Here is a 23,109-nt window from a genome sequence, read left to right as displayed (position 1 = left end):
CTTTTATTTTCATGTACATTTCTATGAATTTTATCCCATATGTCAATTTATGTAATACCTATCACAATCAATACAGAGCATTCCCTGACACCATAAAATTCCTGTTTTCCCTTTATAGTCACACCTTTTTCTCACCCCTAATACTTGGCACCCACTGATCTGTTCTCTGTCACTATTGTTTTGTTTTCTCAAGGTGATATAAATGGAGTCAATTTGTAACTTTTGAGACTAATTTCTTTCATTCAGCATAATTATTTTGAGATTGATCCAAGCTGTTGTACGTGTCAATAGTTTTTTTTATTGCTGAGTAATATTCTGTTGTATGAATGCACCATAATTTGCTTATCCATTTACCTATTTACTTGTTTTAACACATTTATGTCGTATGCGGTGTCTTGTGATTTTGAATAGAGCTGCTTAGGACATTGTGTACAGGTTTTTGTGTGCGTGTACACTTTAATTTCTTTATGAGAGGGGTTGCTAAGGCATATGGTAAGCGGATGTTGAACTTCATAAGATGCTGCGGTACTGCCAAACTTTTTCTTCAGGGCTGTACCATTTTTGTGTTCCATTACCTTTTTGGTGATGTATGAGAGTTCTAGTTGCTGCGAATCATCAGCAGCACTTGGTACTGTCAGTATATTTTGTTAGCCGTTCTCATGGGTGGGTAGTGGTATCTCGGGGTTTTAATTTGCATTTCTTTAATGACTGATGTTGTTGACTATCTTTTCATGTGCAAAATTGCCTTTATATGTTCTTCGATGAAGTGTGTGTTCAAGTCTTTTGTCTGTTTTTTAATTGTTTGCTTTCTTTACTTCTAAGAGGGTTTTAAATATATGATGCTTTTGTCTATTGCTTGTCTTTTTATTGTTTTAACAGTATCTACAGAAAAAGTTTTTTGATGGAACACAATTTTTTTCTTTTATAGATAATGCTTTTAGTATTATGTAGTAAGTTGCTTAGAGTCTCAGATGATATTTTTTTCTTTTGTTTCATTCTACTAGACCTTTTTCTCTGAATTACTATGATGCTTTGGAAATACGCTATAACTAGGTATTTTTCTCATTAAAGCAAAGTTTAATGTTAACCAATGTCTTTAAAAAATCAGGATTCAGAGTCAACATCAGTAATATTATTTGAACTATATAAAAACATTCATGTTGAAGAAATTCTGCAAAGGTGAGGTACATAAAAGACTAGTGTGGTTCTTTTAAGCCATGGTTACATCAGAATCACTTGGGCCATTTTTTATGATAAAAACAAAACGGAGATTCCCTTTCTTTGGATCTTGGTTAGGCCCAATTATTTTAAAAACTTTTTTAAAGATTTCACTTTTTAGGGTGGTTTTAGGTTCATAGCAAAATTGAGCAGAAGGTACAGAGATTTTTCACATCCTCTGTGCCTCCATACATACCCGTACAGCCTCCCATGCTTTCTGCAGCTCACACTGGAATAGCACATTGGTTACAATGGATTAACCTCCACTGATGTATCATGGTCAGCGGTCTGTAGTTTACATTATGGATCGCTCTTTGTGTACCTGCTGTGGGTTTTAGCAAATAAATAATGAAATGTGTTCTTTGGTATGGTACCACACTGAGTAGTTTCCCTGCCTTTTCATCACTCCTTGAACCCTAACCCCTGGCAACCTTTTCCAGAATGTCACATAGCAATTGGAATCTCTTTATATGCTATTTGCCACCTGGATTTTTTTTTGGTGAGGCATCTGGGTCTTTTGCCAATTTTTTTATTTAGTTTTGTCGTTTTTCTTCTTATTGCTGAGTTTTATGAATTTTGTATACGGTAAGCTCTCACTTAACTTCATTGATAGGTTCTGCGACTTGAAGTGAAATGACATGTAATGAAACATTTTACCGTAGGGTAGGAAACAAGATTGAACAGTCCTTTACCAGATATGGCTTTTGCAAGTATTTTCTCCTGGTCTGTGTCTTGTCTTCTCTTTCTCTTGATCCAGATCTAGTGCTCTTCAAATGTTTCTAACTATTCACCAAGTTTCTGAACTGTTTTTTGAACTATTTTCTGTGTATTGCTTTATTCTTTGCAAGGCTCAGTGCCATGCACAGCCCTTGGTTTTCAGCTGCTCATTCTAGTCTCTGGCACAGCTGACTCATCCACTCTCAGCTGCCACGGCTTTGTTATTCGTCTCGCCCTTCGAATCCCAGCTCTTCCTCTGGGTCACCTTTATGTGGGTTTTTTTCTTCAGTGACAGTGCTGGTCATACTTAACCCGCAGGCCCCATTGGGTCTGCTATCACCTCTGTAGCAGGGCTCCTTCCCGTTTGCCTTTGCTGGTGCAAGGACAGATGGATTGGTTGTGCTGGGGTGTGAGCCTAACAGTTCCCGCCCCCCCCCACCCACACACACTACCCACCTTTCTCTTCTACAACTTCTGTATTGTTAACGTTAGTGATTTGTAAAATGAAGTTAACTTTTTCCACTTAATGGTTGTTTTTCATTTATTTGCCAACTTTTTAAAAAGTCTTTAATTTTCATAAAGGTTGAATTTTGATCTGATTCCTGCCATTTTATTGTATATATATATGAACAAATATCCATTTACTTTTCATGTATCAGAGTAGAAAGATATTTTCCTAGGGTAGCGTTAAAGAAATATTTTTTGCTTATAGACAGATTTAAACAATCAAGGAGATTACAGCAAGGGTACCTACGGCATTTATTTTAAGTCGGGCATGTGTGTGTATGGGTAATCATTCAGATAAATTAACAATATTCACTTACTAGCCATTTTTTGCTTAGTAATTATTCACTGTTGGTTTGTGAGGATAATTTTAAGTAATGCAAACAAAGTTTTATTTATGACACCTTGTGCTAGCTGATCACATTATTTTGTTGAAAGGTATAAATAGTACATAAATACTTGTTGATATTTTATTTTAAAGAGTATTAGTGATTTTGAAAAACATGTTTTATTTTATCACTTTTTCATTTTTCCAGACAAATACAGTAGTCCCTTGCTATATTGCAGTTCACTTATTGCGGCCTCACTGTATCGCGGGTTTTTTTTAAATATTATATTTAATTATTTATCGTGGATGTTTCGCTATACCGCGGGATTTTGCAGTACTGTATACGTATGTTGTTAAAAGTTAACATAGGTTTAAGAGTGTAGAATAAATGTAAGGTTCCTGCTTCGCAGGGGGCTCTGGAACGTAATACCCACGATAAGTGAGGGAATACTATACCAAGCACATTTTTTTTTTCTAAAATCAGAATGACTTTAGTATTGGTAACACATAACTTAATTTTCATAACAAAAGAGTATACAGAAGTTTATTTAAGTTCTTGAGAATAATTAATTGCTAAATATTCTAATGTTTGGAATATATATATATATATATTTTGTTATGTGGTAGAGTATCTCTACTGTTGCCATGATTGTAATTTAATTGACACTCAAAATTTAGTGGTTCAGTGAAAGAATGAAGTTTGGTGAAGAATTTTGTAAATAGCTACATTTTCAACTTGTTGTGTTCTTAGTTACCTTGGAAATTTGTATGTGGCAAATGGTAGGCTTAATGACTTGAAATAAAAGCTACTTTTTTCCACTTTGCATAATAATATTTGTTAAACACAGTACTATAAACTAACCGACATGGATGTTTATCATTTTTGATACAATCAACGTATTTGTGGAAGAATTTCTGGGTGATACATTTTGAAGTCCAGATGCTTCAAAATAACATCTGTGTATACGACAAAATACAGTTGTGAACAAAAACTTAAGTATAAGCTAGTGGTAGTAGAATAGATGTATTTTCCCCATCTCTAATATCTTGTTGAAGACCTCTTTTCCACTAATGTGTAAGAAAAAATAGATACAGTTTTCTCAATTTGAACTTATTCTTCCACGTGTTGGGAATAGTGTGTTATGTGTATTTTCTTTCAGTGTTTGGCACTTCAAACCACTTGTTTATACTAATAATATGCATTGACATTTTATTTACATGTGTTTAGAATTCAGATTTATAGGTATCTATATATTTCAACTCATGTATTAAATAATTTGTTTTCCAAAAATATCATGACTTCAGATTCTCCCCAACCTGAAAAAAATGTACTACTGCAGATTATCTATGGTACAGGATGTGTGGAGATTCAGGTGTCTGATAAGGCTGGAGCTCCTGAGAATTCTGCCATACCATGGAGGATTAGTTGGATTTGGATAACGGGAGAGGTTGGCAGTATAGTCCCAAGAGTTATAAGAACTTAGAGGACAAACACTGCTTCTTCATGATGAAGCTAGAACCAGAGTCTAGATTGTTTCCTACTAAAATACTCTTTCTTTTGGACTAATAGCATAACAAGAAGAAGTGGTCAGTAGCCCCTTATTGGAGAAAGTGCCAGTATGCTTGTGGACTATGTAAAGAAATTCTTGAAATCTGCGTAGTCTTGTCAGGATTGCATTAGAAAGGCATTTCAGACTCAGGGAACTTTATATGCAGAGACAGAGACCCTGAAAGAGCTTTACCCTATTGGTATTAGAGGGTGGGAATGAAATAAAGGTTCTTACCATACATACGCCAGGCACTGTTGTAGGTGTGAGAGGTTCACATGGAAAAGACATAGTCTCTACTGCTGTGGAGCTTACATTTTGGTGGGAGAAATAGTAAACCAGTAATGTAGTGGTAGCGATGAGTACTGTGAGGAAAAATGAACTGTAGGGTAAAGGAGTAAAGATAGAGATGGTCGTTTGAAATAGGCGGTCAGGGGAGACCTGTCTGTGGAGTTGAAACTTAAGCAGAAAAAAGTGAGGGTGGTGAGCTGTGAATCCAGGCGGAAGACATGGCAGAGCACATTTGCTGCATGTGCTCCATTGCAGCTAGAGGGTACCAGATTAATCGTTAATGCTCCCTGGGTGTGTAATGAGTGCGAGGCACTGTTCCGAGTGTTATGAGTGTTAACTCAATCCTTAACACCAATCCTACAAAACGGACACTTTCGCATATAAGGAAACTGAAGTATAGGGATTAAATAATTTACCTAAAGTCACACAGCTAGTCAGGGAGCTGGGATTTGAGCCCAGGTAATTTGGCTCCAGAATGAGTGGTCTTATCATTCTTTAAAGATGGGAGAGGGAAGGTGGAGATGGAGCAATAACCTGGGGCCAGTTCTATAGAGGCTTGTAGTTCCTTTTAAGTGTTCAGTATTTTACACCGACTGTGATGTTAAGAAATGCCCAGGAGGTTGCTTTATGATTTTGGAGGTGAAGGGAAGGATCTGGACTATACAAAAACACATTTCTTAGTCATCTCTACGTAGATTATATTGTAGCTTAAAATATTCCTGCTGGTCTGTAACATTTCTTAATTTAAATTTGAAGATTCCATTTCATTACTTTATTGAACAGATAAGTGCATGTATACGAATGAGCGCGCGCACATGTGTCTATATTTAAAAAAACTGTGATGAACTCTTCTGTTAATAGGTGCGAGAAGATGTACTTAATTCATTGAATAACAACTTTCTTCAAACGCTAAATCAAGCTTGGAATGATCATCAAACAGCTATGGTGATGATCAGAGACATACTAATGTATATGGTAAGCAGAGCTTTTTGTTTTTCCCTTAAAGAAGTTAGACATTTCAAAACAATGTTTTCTTTCTGGTGCGTTTGGTTGAATAGTATATGTCAGTGTGGAAAGTGCTTTTTTTTTTTTCAAAAATAAACAATATTTCATTTGCAAGGTCCACCTTAGCTTATGAGTAAAAGATTGAGTGTTTCATATACTTAATTAGTGGTTCATATACTTAATGATTAGAATGAAAGTCTGGGAGGATAAGTTGTAATATTTCCCCTCAATATCTAGCATTTTTATTTCAAAATGGGAAATATTGAAAAGCTTTATTAAAAACTCTTCTTGAGTAAGGGTGGTTGAATGACAACATGATAGATGAAAGGTGAATATTCTATTACACGTTTTTAAAACCTAATGTCCTTATTATATCTTCAGTAATAGGGAATGTCATTAATACAGATATTTTTGTAATAACTGTAATAGTTGCCATCTCTCTCCTAATACTAAATCCTTGCAATATATATATATATATTCGAGAGGGAGCCAACAAACCAGAATTTATTTATTAAAAATTGTGTATTTATTCTTACATGTCTAAACTTCAGTCACCTTCACAGTACTCTGCATTTGATACAGCAGACCTGTCCAGGCGGTTTTTCCCACTGCTCTAAAACAGTTCTTGAACTCATCAGTCTTGATGCCTTCTAGTGCCTCTGCCCTTTTTTTGTTTCACCTCTTCCACATCAGCAAAACTTTTCCCTTTGAAGACTTTTTTCATCAGGGGAAACCAAAAAGAAGTCTCTTAGGGCAAGATCAGGTGAATAGGGAGGGTGGGTGAGTACGGGTCATGCCATTTTTGGTCAGAAACTGCTCAACACTCAGCGCAGTGTGGGCAGGTGCACTTGTAAATCTCCCATCGAGAAATGGACAAACACGTTGATAGAGTCTAGTAAGATCTTGTTATATCGGTGTTCATGTTTGAGAATTCAAAATAATGATTTCTAAACTTTTACTCTCTGCTTTTCAAATTTTTATTTTGTTTAGTTGTAATATAGTGGTGAGAAGTTTCTTAGTTTTACTTGATAGAATAAAGTAACGTGTGGAAAGAATTTTCCATGAGAGCCAACACCTGTAAAGTTTTATGTTCTGATAAATTCAGTAGGGCCTATTACCCCTGTTTTGTAGGGCCTAGTGGCAAGGGGGTCAGGGAGTGGATACTTCATTTTTCAAGGGTTTGATAAAAGGTGTAACAAATTGTTCAGTGCTTCTCAGCCTCATTTTCCTCTTCAGGGTACAGATTCGTGTTGTGTTGACATTTTGATGAAATGAGATAGTATATAAAAACATCATAATGTTTGGGATATAAATGTGAAATAAGTTAGCTTGTTGCTATTCTATTTAAGTTCTGGGTTGATGAGTCTTTATATTCTAACACTAAGATGGAAACCACTTGTAATTTCATGGTCCATTGCTCTACTGAAACAGGAAGTATTCTAAAATTATGCACATGCTTGTTATTTTTAAAATTAGTTTTATTTCAGTTCTTTGTTTGTTTATTGTCTCATGAAATGCTAGCTGTTTTGTGGCCAGAGTCTAGTTCATCCCTCAGCTTCCTCTTTTAAAAATGAAATATGGTACCAGTGGAGTAGGGTAAGACATGAGGCTTAAAGGAGCCATTCATGTAAAGTATTTGCTGGGCCCTGGACTATAATATGCTCAGTGAAAATTAACTAATACTAATATTTCTTGTCCCATCAACCTTTTCATCAATCCCATCTGGTAGTGCTACAACCCTGGATAAACCCAGCAACTTAAACCTTTCCTGGGCCTCTGTTGTAGGAAACCCCACAAGCTCCCTGGGTAGATCAGTGGCACATTTGTCCTTTGTTACAAACCTCGGTCAGTCCCCCAGACTGCTCAACAGTCTCATGTGTCTGCTCATTCCACCGCTTTGTAACTGTTGTTTCTCTTCAGACCTCCCGCTCTCCTCTGGGCGCCCTTGCTTTTAGTAACTGGTCTTGCCTTCTGCCTCTCAGAGAGAAGAGAAAGCATCCCGTGGAAGCTATGTCAGTGGCTTGCCACTGGATCTTCAGTTTTACCTGTTATTTTCTCCCTTCTGTGGTTTTCTTTTTCCTTCCTGTTTTAATGGGGGAAATCCCTCTCTGGCAATAACCTCTTCTGAGGATTACAGCTCTTTTTATCTTGTCAAAAACCTGAAGTGTTTTCAGGTTCTGCCTTTCTACTGGGTCTCACTCATCAGCTTTAGTATGTGTGGGCCACTCACATCCTCAAAATGAAATTCTGCCAAATTTTCTGTTGGGCCCTTGCATGGCTAAAGGTCTCATAAGAAATGTTGACACTTGTTATCCTTTTCCCATATTTGCTTCATGTTGAGTATGTGTACACACCCATGTAACCAGTATTTTAGTCTAGGTAAGGAGTGATTTTAGTTTTCTAAAAATCAAAAACGTAGTCAACATCTACATTATATTTGGTCACGTTACCTGCTGGATAGGGCATATGCTTGAGGTGTACTGGTTATACCTTCATGGAGACTAAACAGATTTCTTCTTTCAATGAATACTAGTTCTAACTGTTGCAATTTTAAATCTCAGGCTCAGGGAGGAAGGAGACAAGCTGCTTCACTGTCTACCCACCTGCCACCTACTCAGCCAGCTGACTTGACTTTAACAAGGAGGTGTCTAAAATGTCAAGCACGAGCCCCAGTGTATGGGTACCATGAAACACACTCCTGTAAATGGGAATGCACTCACAGGTTACATGGAGGCAGCCAGTGGTCAGAATTTGTCCCACATAACTTTGTTATTAGGCAGGTTCAGTGTTGGGGGGGGGGGGCGTGTTTATGCCTCTAAATGGAACATGTGACCTCTAGTTTCTGCCACTCCACCTCTTCCTAATGTTTGAGACTGCATCACCTGTAGCTCCTGAAGGCAATAGAGTTTGTAATCTCTGCTTTACTTAAATTAGTTATTTTTTATTCATTCTGTTTTTAAACAGTTAACATGTTGAACTTTTAAGATTGGTTTGGGGTTGCTCAGTATAAGCTGTATTTTCAGCTTTAACTGTTTAAAAAATTAAAGATTAGGGGAGAAATTTAAATATTTTGTGGAGGAAGTTTGTTACAATACAGGTTACATAGTAACTTTAATTATTGGTATAATTCATAAATTTAGATTACAATTCAGTGTACTTTTTCCCATTAAACATTGTACAACATCAGGGTGAAATTAAATTATGAAAGGTACGTGCAGGCACTCGTGAGAAGCCGAAAAAGGCGAGGAAGTGGCTTCTCCCCACTCGGCCTCCAAAAGGAACCAGCTCTGCAGTCATCCTGACTTTAGCCCAGTGAAACTGACTTTAGCCTAGAACTATAAGAATATATAAGCTACTGAATTTGTGGTACTTTGTTTAGCAAGAGTAGGAAACTATTACAAGGGGGAAAGGTTGGAATAATTCTTGTGCTGGGGTCAGCTTTCTATAAACAAATGGATCATCTGTAGTTGTGAAAGGATGATTAAGGTGAGTTGGCCCAGATTTTGTATAGTGGAGGCAGTCAGCAGAGTTTGTACTTTTTCCGAGGATACTTAGCAGTCTCAGAGAAGAACGTTCGAAATAAGGAAAGGCCACTGACAGGCTTTGTCTTATCAGGTGTGGGAGAGAATCCTACGATTGTGAGTAACGTTAATGAGTAGTTGATCGTGGACTGTTTTAATAAGTAGGTAAGTGAATCCTAAAGTTCCAGGAAATAGAAATGTTAGGTATTAGGGATCAGTAGACCTGAAGATCCAGTGCGCATGCGGAGCAGGTTTGTCAAAGTATAATAAAGTAGGGAAAGGTGGGAGGAAGATTCCTTCAGTGCCAGAACTGTTTGGTGTTTCCTGATGATAAGCTTCAGGGTTTGCCTCTTATCACTGTCGGGGGAGGGGAGTCCTAGTAAGATGGGAGATGACAATCAACACATCTGTAAGGAATATGTCTGATTGGTCAATACTATGAATGTTAAAGTTACCGAAGGTAATAGATGGCAAGGAGCAGAGTTGTGAGAAATGTAAGCTGTTACTGAAGCTACTAGAGATTTGTACGTCCTTGGAAGTCAGATAGGATGAGAGGTGAAGATGGTGGAATGTGTGAGTCTGTATTTTTTTTCTATAGATTTTGATGCATTTAGGCCCCCAAAACATTTCTTCTTTGTAATGTGCTAGGTTACACATTTGGGGAAGTTTGAAAATAGCTATAGTCTGGATGAGCACAGATACTTTGCTTAAGAATCTTCTTGGCACTTTCTCTGCTTTCAAAATGATAACTTAGAAGAAAGCGGATCCAGTGGCTTTTGGGCTGTTAGCGTCATGCCTGTTCAGTAGTTTTACTGACTGCTTTTGCAAGAATGGTTTGTTCAGGACAGGCTTTCCCCTTATATTTTCTAGTTCTTTTGTTTGTGACTGACAGTATAAAATCTTGGCATCTTTATGGTTTGGTCAGAAGCCAAGTACTAGGTCTTTATGTAAAACAAGACCAAGGCATCATCATAAATAACTTTAAAGGTTAAGAGTGTTGTACTTGATAATTAGGAATTCTTCACTGCCTTCCGTTTCAGTTTCTGTTCCAAACAAATAGACCCATGAACACCTCTATTACTATGGCCTGTGAACTGTTTGTGCGTGTGCAGTGATGATCTAACAAGCAGTCCATGACATTGAGTTTAGGGAGGCAAGTATATGTTAAGCATGAAGTAGGCCCTGTGGTTCGGTCAGAAATAGAGCACATATTTCTTGATATAATAAAGTGAGTGAAACTTTTTGTACATAAAGGGGAAGCTCCCAATACTATATATAGGAGATTTGGAGTAGTGAGGAAAACATTTAATGATGAATTAAGAGACAATATGCTTTATTTCCTATTTTGTCATTAATTTGCTAAAGTTATTTAACCTTTTGGGGTAGGACACTTGTTTCCTTATCTGTAAGGAACATAAATTAACTTTATTGGGTAAGAGCTCTCTGGTTCTTTTGGGAGTTATATACCCCTTGGAGAATGGTCAAAATTCTTGGGTCCTCTCCTAGAAGACACATGTGTGCATGTCCACAGTACACAATATGCCCTTTTATGTGCAGTTTCAAGGTGTTAATGAGTTGGTGTCCTGAAACCTGCAGATAGGATCATTTTAAATTTTAGAGCTCTTTCAGCTCTGAAGTTTTATCCCATTTTAAAACTGAAAGTGAACAGCTGCACATGGTATCTGGAGGATAGTAATGAAGGACAAAACAGGAGCTGTGGGTAGGTTACTATTAAGTTGATGAAATGTCTTAAGCAACTCTTAAGGTGGGTTTATGAGCCTTGGTTGCCTATGAGTCTACCCAGTACTGTTCCTTGTATTAGCAGGTAGCTCTCTCATAGCCCACAGTGTGTGCCAGGCACTGTTCTGTGCACCTTCAGTATATTCATCTAATCCTCACAGCATTTTTTATTGTAGTTTGGGGAAGCAATAAATTCTTCTATTTATTTGAAAAAGTAAAATACTTTAATACACAGCAACAAATATCATTTATTACACGGCCACGTCCCTGTGCAAAATGTTTTAAATACTTGAACTTCCAGGTGAGTATTGTATTCTCCATTTTGTGAATTAATAAACTGAAGTTAGAGAGAGTAACAACTGGGGTAGAGAGATTAGCTTGCCAAGATCACACAGTTATTCCATTACCGGAGTGGTGAAGTTTTTTGATTCCAAAGCTCATGGTCTTCACCTCAGTGCAGAAGAATTATGTATATTGACTCCAGCTCTGCTTTAACAGAATTTACGAGTATGATAATTTACCCTGAGTCGGCTAACGTTCATTCACCTTCTGTGCTTGGAAGGGCAAAGTCATTCATTCAGAAAATATACAAGTGTGTATTATGTATCAAGCCCTTGTTCTAAAAAGCTGTGTTTTCTTTTTCCAAGACATCTGTTTGGGCTGATAACCCTGGTTTCCTAAGTCTAATTTAAGAACAGTGACTTGATCTCTGATCTAAGGCAGAGAGTTTCACCTTTTTCATCTCATGGCACACATAAACTAATTACTAGAATTCTGAGGCACACCAAAAAAAATTTTTTTGCCAATCTGACAAAAAAAGTAGGTATAAATTTGACTTGTTCACACTGGATGGCCATGGTTGTTGACTGTTGTCATTTCTTTATTTGGCGATCTAAGGAAAAAGAGGTCAGTGCCCCTCAGGTGTTGAATGTTTTAAAAATTCTCACTGAGCAGCCGTGTGCTGTGGCATACTGGTGGGAAGTGGCTGTTCTAAGTTATCAGAGCACATTCAGAATCTTTCGTATTGTGTGCTTTTTTCTCATTTTTACCAAAAATTTTGAATCTAATATTAAAATCCTCATTGAAAAATTGGCTTTCTAATACTTAGATTCTTAATTGTCATCAGAAGTCGTTTAAAACTATTATTTAATACCTAGAAACTCACCAAAAAATGAGATGCTCTACACTAGCCTTATAAGTCCTCTTCTAATTTTTGAAAACATTTTTGTTGACATATAACAATTCAAACAAATCTTTTTTGTCCACCACCCCCCCTTTCTTTTAAATAACTTGTGGAAATTTGTTACGTATCCTGGATAGACATTATTTGTCAGATATATGTATTGTGAAATACTGTCTTTCCATTCTGGGCTTGTTGTCTTCTTTCTTAATGGTATCTCTGAAGAAAAGTTTTAAATTTCCATCTAATTTCATTTTTTCTGTTTGTAATTGTTACATAGTGTATACATACCAGTTTTGTCAAATTTATTAACCATGTTCAAATCTTTCACATCTTAACTAAAAATATTTTTTATGACTTGTCCTATTAGCTATTAAGAATGTTAAAATCTTTAGATTTGTAATACCATTTATTAAAAATTAAGATTTGTTTATTTCTCCTTTTAGTTTATATATTTGAAAGTTTTGTTACTAAGTGAACATAAATTTAGAATAGTTTATCTTTCTGTTGAATTGATATTTTTATAAAATATCCTTTTTTATCTCTCATTATACTTCTTGCCTTACAGTCTGCTTTGTATAGTATTACTGTATGAGCTTTCTTTTGATTTAATTAATGTTCGCATGGCAAATTTCTTCCCATCTTTTCCTTTCCACTTTTTTGTGTCCTTACTTTTAAGATGCGTCACTTTTAAGCACCACACAGTAACAGGCCTTTTAACCCATCATTTACATGTAACGTTCATTTACACTTACTGTAATTATTGATATATTTAGTTTAAATTTGCCATCCCACTATATTTTTCTTTTAGTCTTATCTGTTCTTTATTGACTTTTTGGCTTTCTTGGATTCTTTAGGTGCATCAAGTATGTTTTATTGTCCCATTCTCCTTCCCCGCTGTTTTTATATATTCTTTTAAAATTATTATAGTGCTTATGTGAGTGATTATGACATAGATCCTTCACTTGTAGTTTACTTTATAGTTGTTTTGTATTCAGCTACTTCCTGGATAGTATGAGTTTTAGAATACTTTGGACTTCCTGTTTTTTTCCTCTTGATTTTCAGGCGTTTGATCCTGGAGTGTTTTGTTTTGGTGTGGGAACAAAACCTGATAATTTTACCAACACTGTATATGAAAAATGTGGAGACCTTGGATGATACTGTCTTTCTTTAAAGGAAATACAGTTACCTTTTGGCAGGCAGGCACAGTATAGGCAGATCACTATGATTAAGTTGAAGTTGGCTTTTAGGCTTTGTTAGGTTGGTCTGTTTTTAGTTTGCCTCTATTTCTAGGGCATAGCTTTATTCACAGAGAACAGACCTTCTGGGGTCTCCGCTGAAGCCTGAAGTGCTGAGCAGTTTGCTCTACACATTGCTCTGCCTTGAATTCCAACTTCTCTCTCTCCACGGCTGCAAGCCAGCCAGTAGTCTCTGTTTGGCTCTGGCCTCCCAGGGCTGCTGCTGGGTGTTTTGGTGTCGCATCCATGCTCGGGTGATGTGTCAGTGAGCAGCTAGATTAAAATAGTTTGCAGAATTTCTGATTCTGTTTTGGATTTCTCTCCTCTTCAGTTCTTGGCCCTTCGTAAGTCTTCACTGCTTGGTACCTTCTGTTCGGGCTCCTGTTTCCAGGTCTCCAAATAAACGACCGAAGGGAATGAGTCAAGATGAATGTGGGGCCCCCCACAGTGTACTTGTCTTTTCTCCAGAATCTTGACGCCTCAAGTCCAGGTTGTGTCGTAGTTGCTCTTTGATGCTTTTAAATACTTGGCTTTAAAAATACATATACTGTACAATGCATATAACAAAGTTTATCTTAACTCTTTGTATGTGTACAGTTCAGTGACATTAAGAGCATTCATACTGCCATGCAGCCATCACCTCCAGCCATCTCCAGAGCTTTGATCCTGCAGAACTAAAACTATGTGCCCGTTAATCGGTAACCCCCCATTTCTCCTTTCCCTTAGCACCTGGTCACCACCATGGTACTTTGTCTCTAGATTTGACCTCTGCTGTGACTCGATGTTAATTCGTGTTATCTGGGTCAGCATTCCCTTCCCTTTTAAGGCTAACAGTATTCTGTTGTATGTATGTATTACATTTTGCTTCTTCATTCATCTGTCAGTAGACACCTGGGTAGTCTTTACTCTTTGGTTATTTTGAATAATGCTACTGTGAACACAGATATACAGATATCTCTTTAAGACCCTCCTTTTCTCAGGAACTTCAATTTCTCCATATCCCCCCCACACCCCGCCAACTTGTTATTTTCTGTGATTTTTGTTTTGTTTTGTTTTTTGATAGTAGCTATCTTATTGGGTGTGAGGTGGTAGGTAGCTTTTCATTTTTATAGTAGTTCTTGCCAGAGGAGTTGGTCTTATGGAAGCTGTTCTTTCAAGTTGAGAAGTGGAAATACATGGACTGGTCTCTTGGGGTAGATGCTATTTCACAGATAGGAAGGAAGCTGCCGACAAATGTTTGGAGGCCACATCTAGTAAATGGCAGAGATAGAATAAAAATGGCCTGTCGGGCCCTTAAATCTCTGCCCTTACCCACTGAGTTACATCATTTCTCTAATACAAGTCTTCATTCCTACTGTCTTATAGTCTCATTGACCCAAGACCTTGAGAGTGACGGTTCCACTAGGACTGTGAACCCCCTCCCCCTGCCTGCCACCAGGTTATTACATTTGGGAGTGGGCAGCCGTGCCGTCACGGTGGCGCAGTTTATCCTGCTTTAGAAAAACATGACGGGCTTTGATTTGTCAAATATCCTAGGGTACACACTTAAAATAAATGAAAATTACTTTAAATAAAATTTCTTAAAACTACATTGCTTTTAAAACTTTCATAGGCCTGAGAGAGATTTAGGACCCATTTTACAGTGATGGAAACATTGAACTTTAGTTGTAGAGTTGTTTCCACGCCAGGTTTTTGACTCCATGTTCTCTGCTTTTTCATTCACTTTACCAGGAAAGTTAAATCCAGAAATGTTACTGTTTCTGTACAGTTTACTATTTCATATCTTACTGGTGCCCCTTCAGCAAGGAAGTCAGCCATGAGCATTGTGGAAAATATTGGGAAAGTTCTTTAAATTTTGAGCTATTTAGACTTGTTTCTACTGTAAAATTATTGTACAGGTTTTTGGGGGTTGTTTTAAATTTTCTCTGTCTTCATTGTGTTAAGCCTTCATAAGTCATGTTTAGAAAGGGAACCCTGTTTGAAAACGTTAAAATTTATTACGTGTTGATAAAAGATTTCCTAGTGATTATGCTGGGGAAAGAAGGTTCAAACATGTTCTAACAGACTTGCTATAGAGAATTATTTGCTTATTTGTTTTTATAAGTAAGCTAAACTTTTCAGGATTTCTCTCTATACCAGCAGGATAAATGTTTAATATTTATAAAGATTTTTTAACACTACTTACATTCTTCTTTTCCTATCCTCCTTTTTGAAAAATAAATGAAGACACAGTTATAGATCCTCTTGCTGTGAGGACAAGAAACTGAAAGAAGGATTATTTCAGAGTTTCATTAACCACCTTTATAGTTTGCTTGATAAACCAACTTCCGGTATTTTTGCTACAATTTTAACAGTGGGCTTTGCCTAAATAGCTACCAGTGACCACAGTAGGACTGGACACGGAAGTGTGGATGAACACTAATCTGTAACTGCCCTTGGTTGTTAGTGGTGTGATTAAAAGTACTGAACTACTTGTATTTGAAGCAAAAAATTTATAAAGAGCTCCCTTAAACTTAATAATTAGGACAAAGGGCTATTGTATTTATGTTTGTAGTACTAAGTTTTGTAGTTTAATGTGACCGAAAGGTTTGTTTTAGAATTTGCTTCCCAAGTACCTGTTTAATTTTGCAAGAAAACATTGTTCGATGCGACACTAGACATGAGTGATACTGTGAAAGAGCTTATAATTTCTTTCTTTCTGTGGGTGCGTCATTGGCTGCTGTGTCGGGTACCATTTTGTCCTACTTTACTTTTCTGTGACATAGTGACTGGTGGTTGAAAACATTTGCTGAACCATTTCTTGCAGGTAAATTAAGTAGTAAGAGTTAAGTTACTTTTTGAACTTCATTAACAGATTTTTTTTGTTGTTGTTAAATTTTGATTTGTTTTTAATACTGTTTTCTCAGTAATGAAGCTGTGTAGCCCACTTACAAAGTCACTCCTTGACTTTGCACAGGTTTAGCTTTCGGAAAATTTATATTTTTGCATAGCATGTCCTAACATCCCTAAGAATACTTTTGCATGCTGAGTTTGATCTGCCATACCTCAAATATTTAGGCGTCTTGTTGGATTAGGTATCTTGTGAAGCCATTAGTTAAGGGGAAAAGGCAAATCTTTTTCAAGATGATGGTAGTAGAAAGTAATATTTGTGGTCTTTAGGGCCAGGCACCGTGTAGACTGAGACCGGGAAGAGTTTCAGGGTCATGAGGAGGCCTTTGCCAAAGAGGTTTTACATGGACATCCGCTGGTTCAAGTTCCGTTGTTTTGTAGTAGCAGGAAGAGAGACTGCCGGACTCTACCTCAGCTCCCAGAGACCCGCCTGCGCTAGTCTGTGTTTTTAAACAGGCGGTGCTTGCCGTTTTTTACGTAGCTTTTATAGTTCTTGTCACGGAAGTTAGCCTTATAACAGTTATTCTAGCAAGGATAGAAGTGGAAATAAGTAGAATAAGATCGTGAGGTGGATGTTGAATTACAGATGAAGTACTTCTAGGTTGGTTTATCGAGTTGCCTGTACAGGTGAAGTCAGATGCAAACGCGGTCTGACGTTTTCCCAGTTCCGAAAATGGGAACAATGGATGGTTCTGTCATTGATGACTCCTTCCCACCGCCTGGTCCGTGTAGCTTGTGAAGGAAGTTCTTGCTCACTTCAGGTTAGCAACTCCTGAGGGAGAACCATAAATTTAGAGATTTAAAATAGAGCTTATCTCTGTGGTGATGAAATCGCATCTCTTTAGTGAATCTGATGTTTGATGTTTTTCTGAACATTTTATATTTAAAATGCCTGCATTTTGGCTTAAAAAGGCAGATAGAAGCAGCCATCAACTTTCTATCCTGGCTGAGCTCTCTTCAATAGGTAAATGATTAATGTTAGACTCATAAAACTACATTTTGGTTTAAAAGCCTGAGGTTAAAATACTCTTTTTAAGGTTAAATGATTTTTTCTTCTCTGTACTTTTGAGATTGTATTTTGACAAAGAGAGGCTCCTGTTAGACTCTAGTATTATGAAAATGCTATTGTGTACCCACAGGCTGAATGTGCTAATAAGCAATAAACAGAAATTTAGCATTTTTATTTTGCAGATATTTTCATTTGTATTTGTGTGCACATCACAAGTTTATTGTGAATGTCTGCATGTATTATTTGCTTAACGTATGCACACATAAACACGTGGGTGTATGCATGTATAGCTTTTATTTTGCTTGATGGTAATCATACATACCAGACATTTAATGTAAATGACTATTTAGTGTTTCTAATTTAAATAGCCAAACTCAAGTTTATGGGTTTTCTCTTCTCCATTTATTATCTCTCTGGGATCTATACTCAAATTTCAGGGTTAATATATGTCATTTAATTATCATTATATACACCTTGACAATCTTATATTAAAAGACAAAGGTTTAGCTTTTATGCTACAACATCTGTATCTCCCTTATCCACTGTCGCCTCTCGGGGACTTCAGTGTTTGATGCTCTGCTCCAATACTCCAGCTGTCACACAGCCACTTAATGGTAGAGCCATAGGTGATATGAAGAATTTCTAACTCCACATCTATTATTTTCATATTCAAAAATTTGTAATAATCAACATTTTCACTTTAGAGAAGATAGGTACTTTTCATGTGACTCAGTACTTCTACTCCTAGAAATCTATCCAAGAAAAATTGAAAGCACATATGCACAAAAAGGTTGTACCTAAACGTTCATAGCAACGTTACTCGTGATAGACAAAAACCGGAAACAGCTCAAAATATCCTTCAGCTGATGAATGAATAAATTAAATGGGGCATATCTATACAGTGGAATGCTCTTCAGCGCCAGCAAGGAATGAAATACCGATACATGTTACATTAATGAACTTGACCCACTCTGTGCTTGGTGAAGGATCAGAATGGAAGATCACGTGGTATATGATAAGTCCAATTACAAAATGTCTAAAAAAGAAAATTTATAGAAGGAAAAAGCAGGGGTGCTAGAAGTGAGGATTGACTGCAAACGGCTTGGAAGATTTGAGGGAGGGTAATGGAAATAGTCTAGCACTGGATTGTGGTGATCGTTATGCAACTATAGAAATTTACTGTAAATTATTCAACTGTACTCAAAATGAATGAATTTTATAGCATATAAATTATACTACAATAAACCAAAAAAGGAGGACATTTAAAATTTTTTCACTCTGGCACTCTTAATTTACTTTGAAGATTACATATATATGCCTTTTGGTTTATAATTCTTATACTTGGTACCCTTTCTTCAAAAACAAAGAGATCTCACTAATTTTTTGACATTTCTCTTAGCCTAAATTAAGGTTAGTATCTTAGTAATATGTTAAACTTGCTAGTATCATATATTCCCTTTAGGGGAATATATGTTCCATAGCATGTAGTGCTTTTGAAGCCTACAGTACTTGACAGAATTACCAGTACTTTTTCTTTTAGCTGTGAAGTAGCCTAATACGAAGCTCTCTCACTGCCGTTTAATCACTTAGCAGTTGAGCTTGGTGCTCACTGAGAGTCCGCTGTACTTGTTTTCAGCCCTGTTTATACCAGTTGTACTTCTTATTATTACATAATTTAGTATGTGAAGACCAATAAAATGGTGTGGAAAACAATAGAATTTCTTCTTTGGCAAACTAGATCAAATGTTTTGGAAAGACTTGACAAAGGCAAATCACTAAGTATTTCTTTGAATTAGGTGTGGGTAATTTTTTAAAAGATGAATGGAAATTGTCAAAGTGTGGGAGAATTTTGTGTTCGGATTGCTTGTTCATCCTCCATTCCAATGAAACTGGGAGAAGAGATGTTAGTTCACTGTGTGTGGGTGTGTGTATGAAGACAGTGTGGGACTACAGGACTCACTCAGCGTCTTGACATCTCAGTGAACATTTTCATATATTTTAAATTAAAATGTTTAAGATGCAAGTATGTGTATGTATGTATATTTAGTAGTTTCATATGTCTCAATTAGTCAACCAGTTACTGGTTTTGATCTGTGTGTGGTACTTTTCTGTATCACAGAAAATGAATATTCAAAAGTGCAAAAATCACATAAATAATTTATGCTGTAAAAAGGATCATCATTGCTTCGTAAATTATTATATTTGTGTCAGTTTTTATTAAGTGCAACTTGTTCTATACTGAAAGTGAGCTAAAATTTGGACCACAGTCAGGGAGCCAGGGCTTGAAGGTCCTGAGTAGAAAGAGTAGCTTCCACACGTAGGAAACAGTGAGAGTCATCACAGGGGAGGGGAGAGGTGTTCAGGGGAACCTTGGAATTTAAGATCTTGTGAAGCCCAAGAAATTGTCCGAGAAATCATCAGTGGAAATTTCTGTCTCACTAAAGTTGGTCTCAGGACTTCACAAGCGTGAGTGCCGCAGATGCTAAGGAAAGAGCAGGTTTTCTTTATCCACTTGCTGTGCCCATTCTGTGAGGTAAATAAAGACTGGAGGGTTGATGTCACACGAAGAAAGCGCTACTCGTGGAGAGTTTAGTAAGCATTGGTTGGAAGGCTGATCAGTATCGTTTAGTTTCTTTGGGGAGAAAGGAGGATCTGCTTACCTTGCTGTCTGCCTTTCTCCTCTGCTTTCTGCTTACTTTCCCCCATCTCTGGGTCTGTGCTTGCTTTTTTCCTCCTTTTTTCTTGGGGTGAATGGGCAATTACCTACAGCCATTGTTTATTTCACTAACAATTGTAAATTGTAAAGTCCCACTTTCATAAAATTTAGAAGGTAGTAGAAGACTCCATTTTGCTTAAGAGAGTTTGAAGTGTTTCTCACCCGAAAAATTAACTGCTTTTGAAATTTTATTTCCTTGATTATTGTAGCTCACAGTGATTATTATGTCTGCAGGAGTTGCACTCATGTTTACATGATTTTCTGTTCACTGCAGGACCGTGTGTATGTACAACAAAATAATGTGGAGAATGTCTACAATTTAGGATTAATTATTTTTCGAGATCAAGTTGTACGTTATGGGTGTATTAGGGATCATCTACGACAAACGCTGTTGGATATGATCGCAAGAGAGCGGAAAGGAGAAGTTGTAGACCGGTATTTATCATATTTTTACTCAAGTTTTGGATTTTAACAGTTATATCCTGAAAACCGACACACTGTCAAAATTTTGTTAAAATAAATAAAAGTTTGTTTAGCACATTATGAAAATTCTTGAAAACCCCTATCACAGTTAACCAAGTTACATAGATGTTGACTTAAAAGCATACTTCTGTTTTTAGAGGAGCTTCTATTTGGTATGCTTCTTTAAAGCAAATCAGCCATTAGTTTCCCTGTTTAATTTTGCATGTATTTTTTATGCTGGCTTTTCGGCTGCATGATAACATTGTTTTTCTTTATTTTGTCTTTTTCTTTAAGGCCTTTTGACTAGCCTTCCTTGACATATTTGAATAAAAATGTTGAACATAATCTTAAAATAACCAGGAACTACTATACCATTCTGTCACATCCCTTCTCCCTTTCTTATATGATTAGAGTGCCATTTTTGTGACACCAGCTAGAGGGGCTTAAAACATGCAAAACTGCTTTCTCTGCTTCTCTATTCCAAGCAGCTGTTAAATGAAGACTTGTGATATTCTTTCTATTTCAGCTTTGGTGCTTGGTCAGGATTACTTAAAAGCTGTTTGATACAGAAATTTGTATGTCAAGCAGTACAGCCCCTCTCCCTCCTTCCTAATAATAAGCAGTCTTTTTATTCTCTCTGTTTTTAAATACACAGAAATATTTAGACATCTTAAACATCTATAAAATGTTTAAGTAATCACTGCCTGAGAACAACTTGAGATAAATACCTGTGCAGTCAAGAAATGTTTTCCAATCAAAATTGCTTTGAAACCTTATGCTATAAAGAAGCTGCTTCTAGGAGATGGGTCACTTTGATTTAAAAAATGTTCTGAAACCCTTCCTAGCCCCTTATATTGTTTTTTTTTTTTTTACTCAAATCTTTGGTATAATTATATTTTCAAATGGTTTTAACTTCTTTTGACAGAGGCGCAATAAGAAATGCTTGCCAGATGTTAATGATTTTAGGTCTTGAAGGACGATCCGTCTATGAAGAAGATTTTGAGGCTCCTTTTTTGGAAATGTCTGCAGAATTTTTTCAGGTAATCAGTGAAGTGCTCTTTTAAGATGTTCTGAAAAGATACTAAATGTGGTTACTAATTTAAACATTTTTACCTTTGTTTACTGAGGAGAAGATCATACAAAAAATATTCTTCAGCATACCTACCCACATTCTCACATTTTAGTGAAGGAACTCATTGAAAACAAATTGAAGAGTTTGGACTTAAACAGTGTTTTTAAAATTACATCTCATAAAACTTATAAACTTAGAAATAACTAACATTTTATTATATGTTGCAAATTATGTACCACCCATTAATAGGCAGTGCATCACCAATGAAGTCTCACCATTCAGTAACTAGTAAAATAAATGTAGAAATATGCATGATTCCATAGTGCGTGCAAATCTTAAAAGACTATTTATTGGGAAATTTTAGGTTAGTAAGTACAAATGATACAAATTTGCGGCAGTGTATATAACCCAAACACCAACTAAAAAGACAGTATTTATAAGGTAATGGTAACCAGGGTTTATCAAGATGGTCTTGCCAGTATTTTTGTTTGGTGTGTTAATGTCAGTTCTTAGAAACTTGATTATTTTCATGGATTAAAAATATTTTTAAGAAAGAAGTGTTAACTAAATTTGTACTAGTTCATATCAACATACCTTTTATTATGTAATTCTTAGATATGTTCATTAATCCAACTTTCAAAATAGGTTTAAATCATTTGGGTTAACATTGGTAATTTAGTGGAACTTCTTAAGGCTGGTGCTAGCAGGCAAGATTAATAGTTATTTTAAAGCTCTATTTCTCCAGCTTCAGTATATCTGCTCTTTGAGACTGGGGAATGGGGTGGCAAGAGACTTTAGTAAGTAGGAGCATTCCAGCAAAACTGTATAATAAACATGATGGATCTTTCTAGGCATAATTTTACATTAACACAGATCAGAGAAGAATTCACCACTCTCACTTGGAATCAGATGCTTTATTCTGTCATGTGTTTACTTTTTCTGCTATTTGGAGTATATAGGCAGTATTTAAAAACACTGCTTAAGGATAATGTATTAATTTAGTCTTAGGTACGTAATGCTTTAAAGGATATAACTTGGACTGTGTGAACATGTGTAATAAACTACATAAAATGTTAATAGTGCTTATGATAGTTTGGTTTATGATAAACACTAGAGAAACCTATTTAAAAGCAGAAGCACCTTCTGGTTTAATGTTGTTAAAGAATCATGTTTCTTATTTGCAGATGGAAAGCCAGAAATTTTTAGCAGAAAACAGTGCTTCAGTATACATAAAGAAAGTAGAAGCTAGAATTAATGAAGAAATAGAACGGGTGATGCACTGCCTTGACAAATCAACTGAAGAGCCGATTGTAAAGGTGGTTGAGAGGGAACTCATTTCCAAGCACATGAAAACTATAGTAGAAATGGAGAATTCTGGGCTAGTACATATGTTAAAAAATGGAAAGACAGAAGGTAAGTCTTAGCAGTTGAAAAAATGCTCTACCAAGTACTCAATAATTTTTTTATTTTCCTATAAATAGATTACGAATGTCAGTTTTCAAGAAGTTGTGGTATATAGCATTGATTTCTCACATTACCTTGAAAGGATGTAATGGTAAAGCTTTATATTTAATAATGAGGATTTTAGATGTTTCTGGTGAATCAAATGGCCTTTTTTTTTTTCTGTCTTTCATCTTAAGTCTCCTCACTTCTGTGTTTTTCGTAACCCAGA

General features: G+C 36.3%; 1 protein-coding gene across 5 annotated transcripts in view; it reads left to right on the top strand.

Moving 5' to 3' along the window:
* Window positions 1–23,109, top strand: part of CUL3 (cullin 3) — an 84,219-nt gene that overhangs the window by 33,993 nt on the left and 27,117 nt on the right. For 3 of the 5 annotated variants that reach the window (XM_090284672.1, XM_090284689.1, XM_090284697.1), the window contains 4 exons: window positions 5,467–5,580; window positions 20,178–20,338; window positions 21,291–21,405; window positions 22,622–22,850. In XM_090284672.1, the coding sequence (XP_090140798.1) occupies window positions 5,467–5,580; window positions 20,178–20,338; window positions 21,291–21,405; window positions 22,622–22,850 (619 nt within the window). The remainder of the gene's footprint in view (window positions 1–5,466; window positions 5,581–20,177; window positions 20,339–21,290; window positions 21,406–22,621; window positions 22,851–23,109) is intronic. The other 2 variants (XM_090284680.1, XM_090284706.1) reach the window with 1 other exon arrangement.

This window comes from Furipterus horrens, unplaced genomic scaffold (assembly GCF_987537825.1).
Source record: "Furipterus horrens unplaced genomic scaffold, mFurHor1.1.pri manual_scaffold_1, whole genome shotgun sequence".
Lineage (NCBI taxonomy): Eukaryota > Metazoa > Chordata > Mammalia > Chiroptera > Furipteridae > Furipterus > Furipterus horrens.
This window is presented reverse-complemented; position numbering and strand designations above follow the sequence as displayed.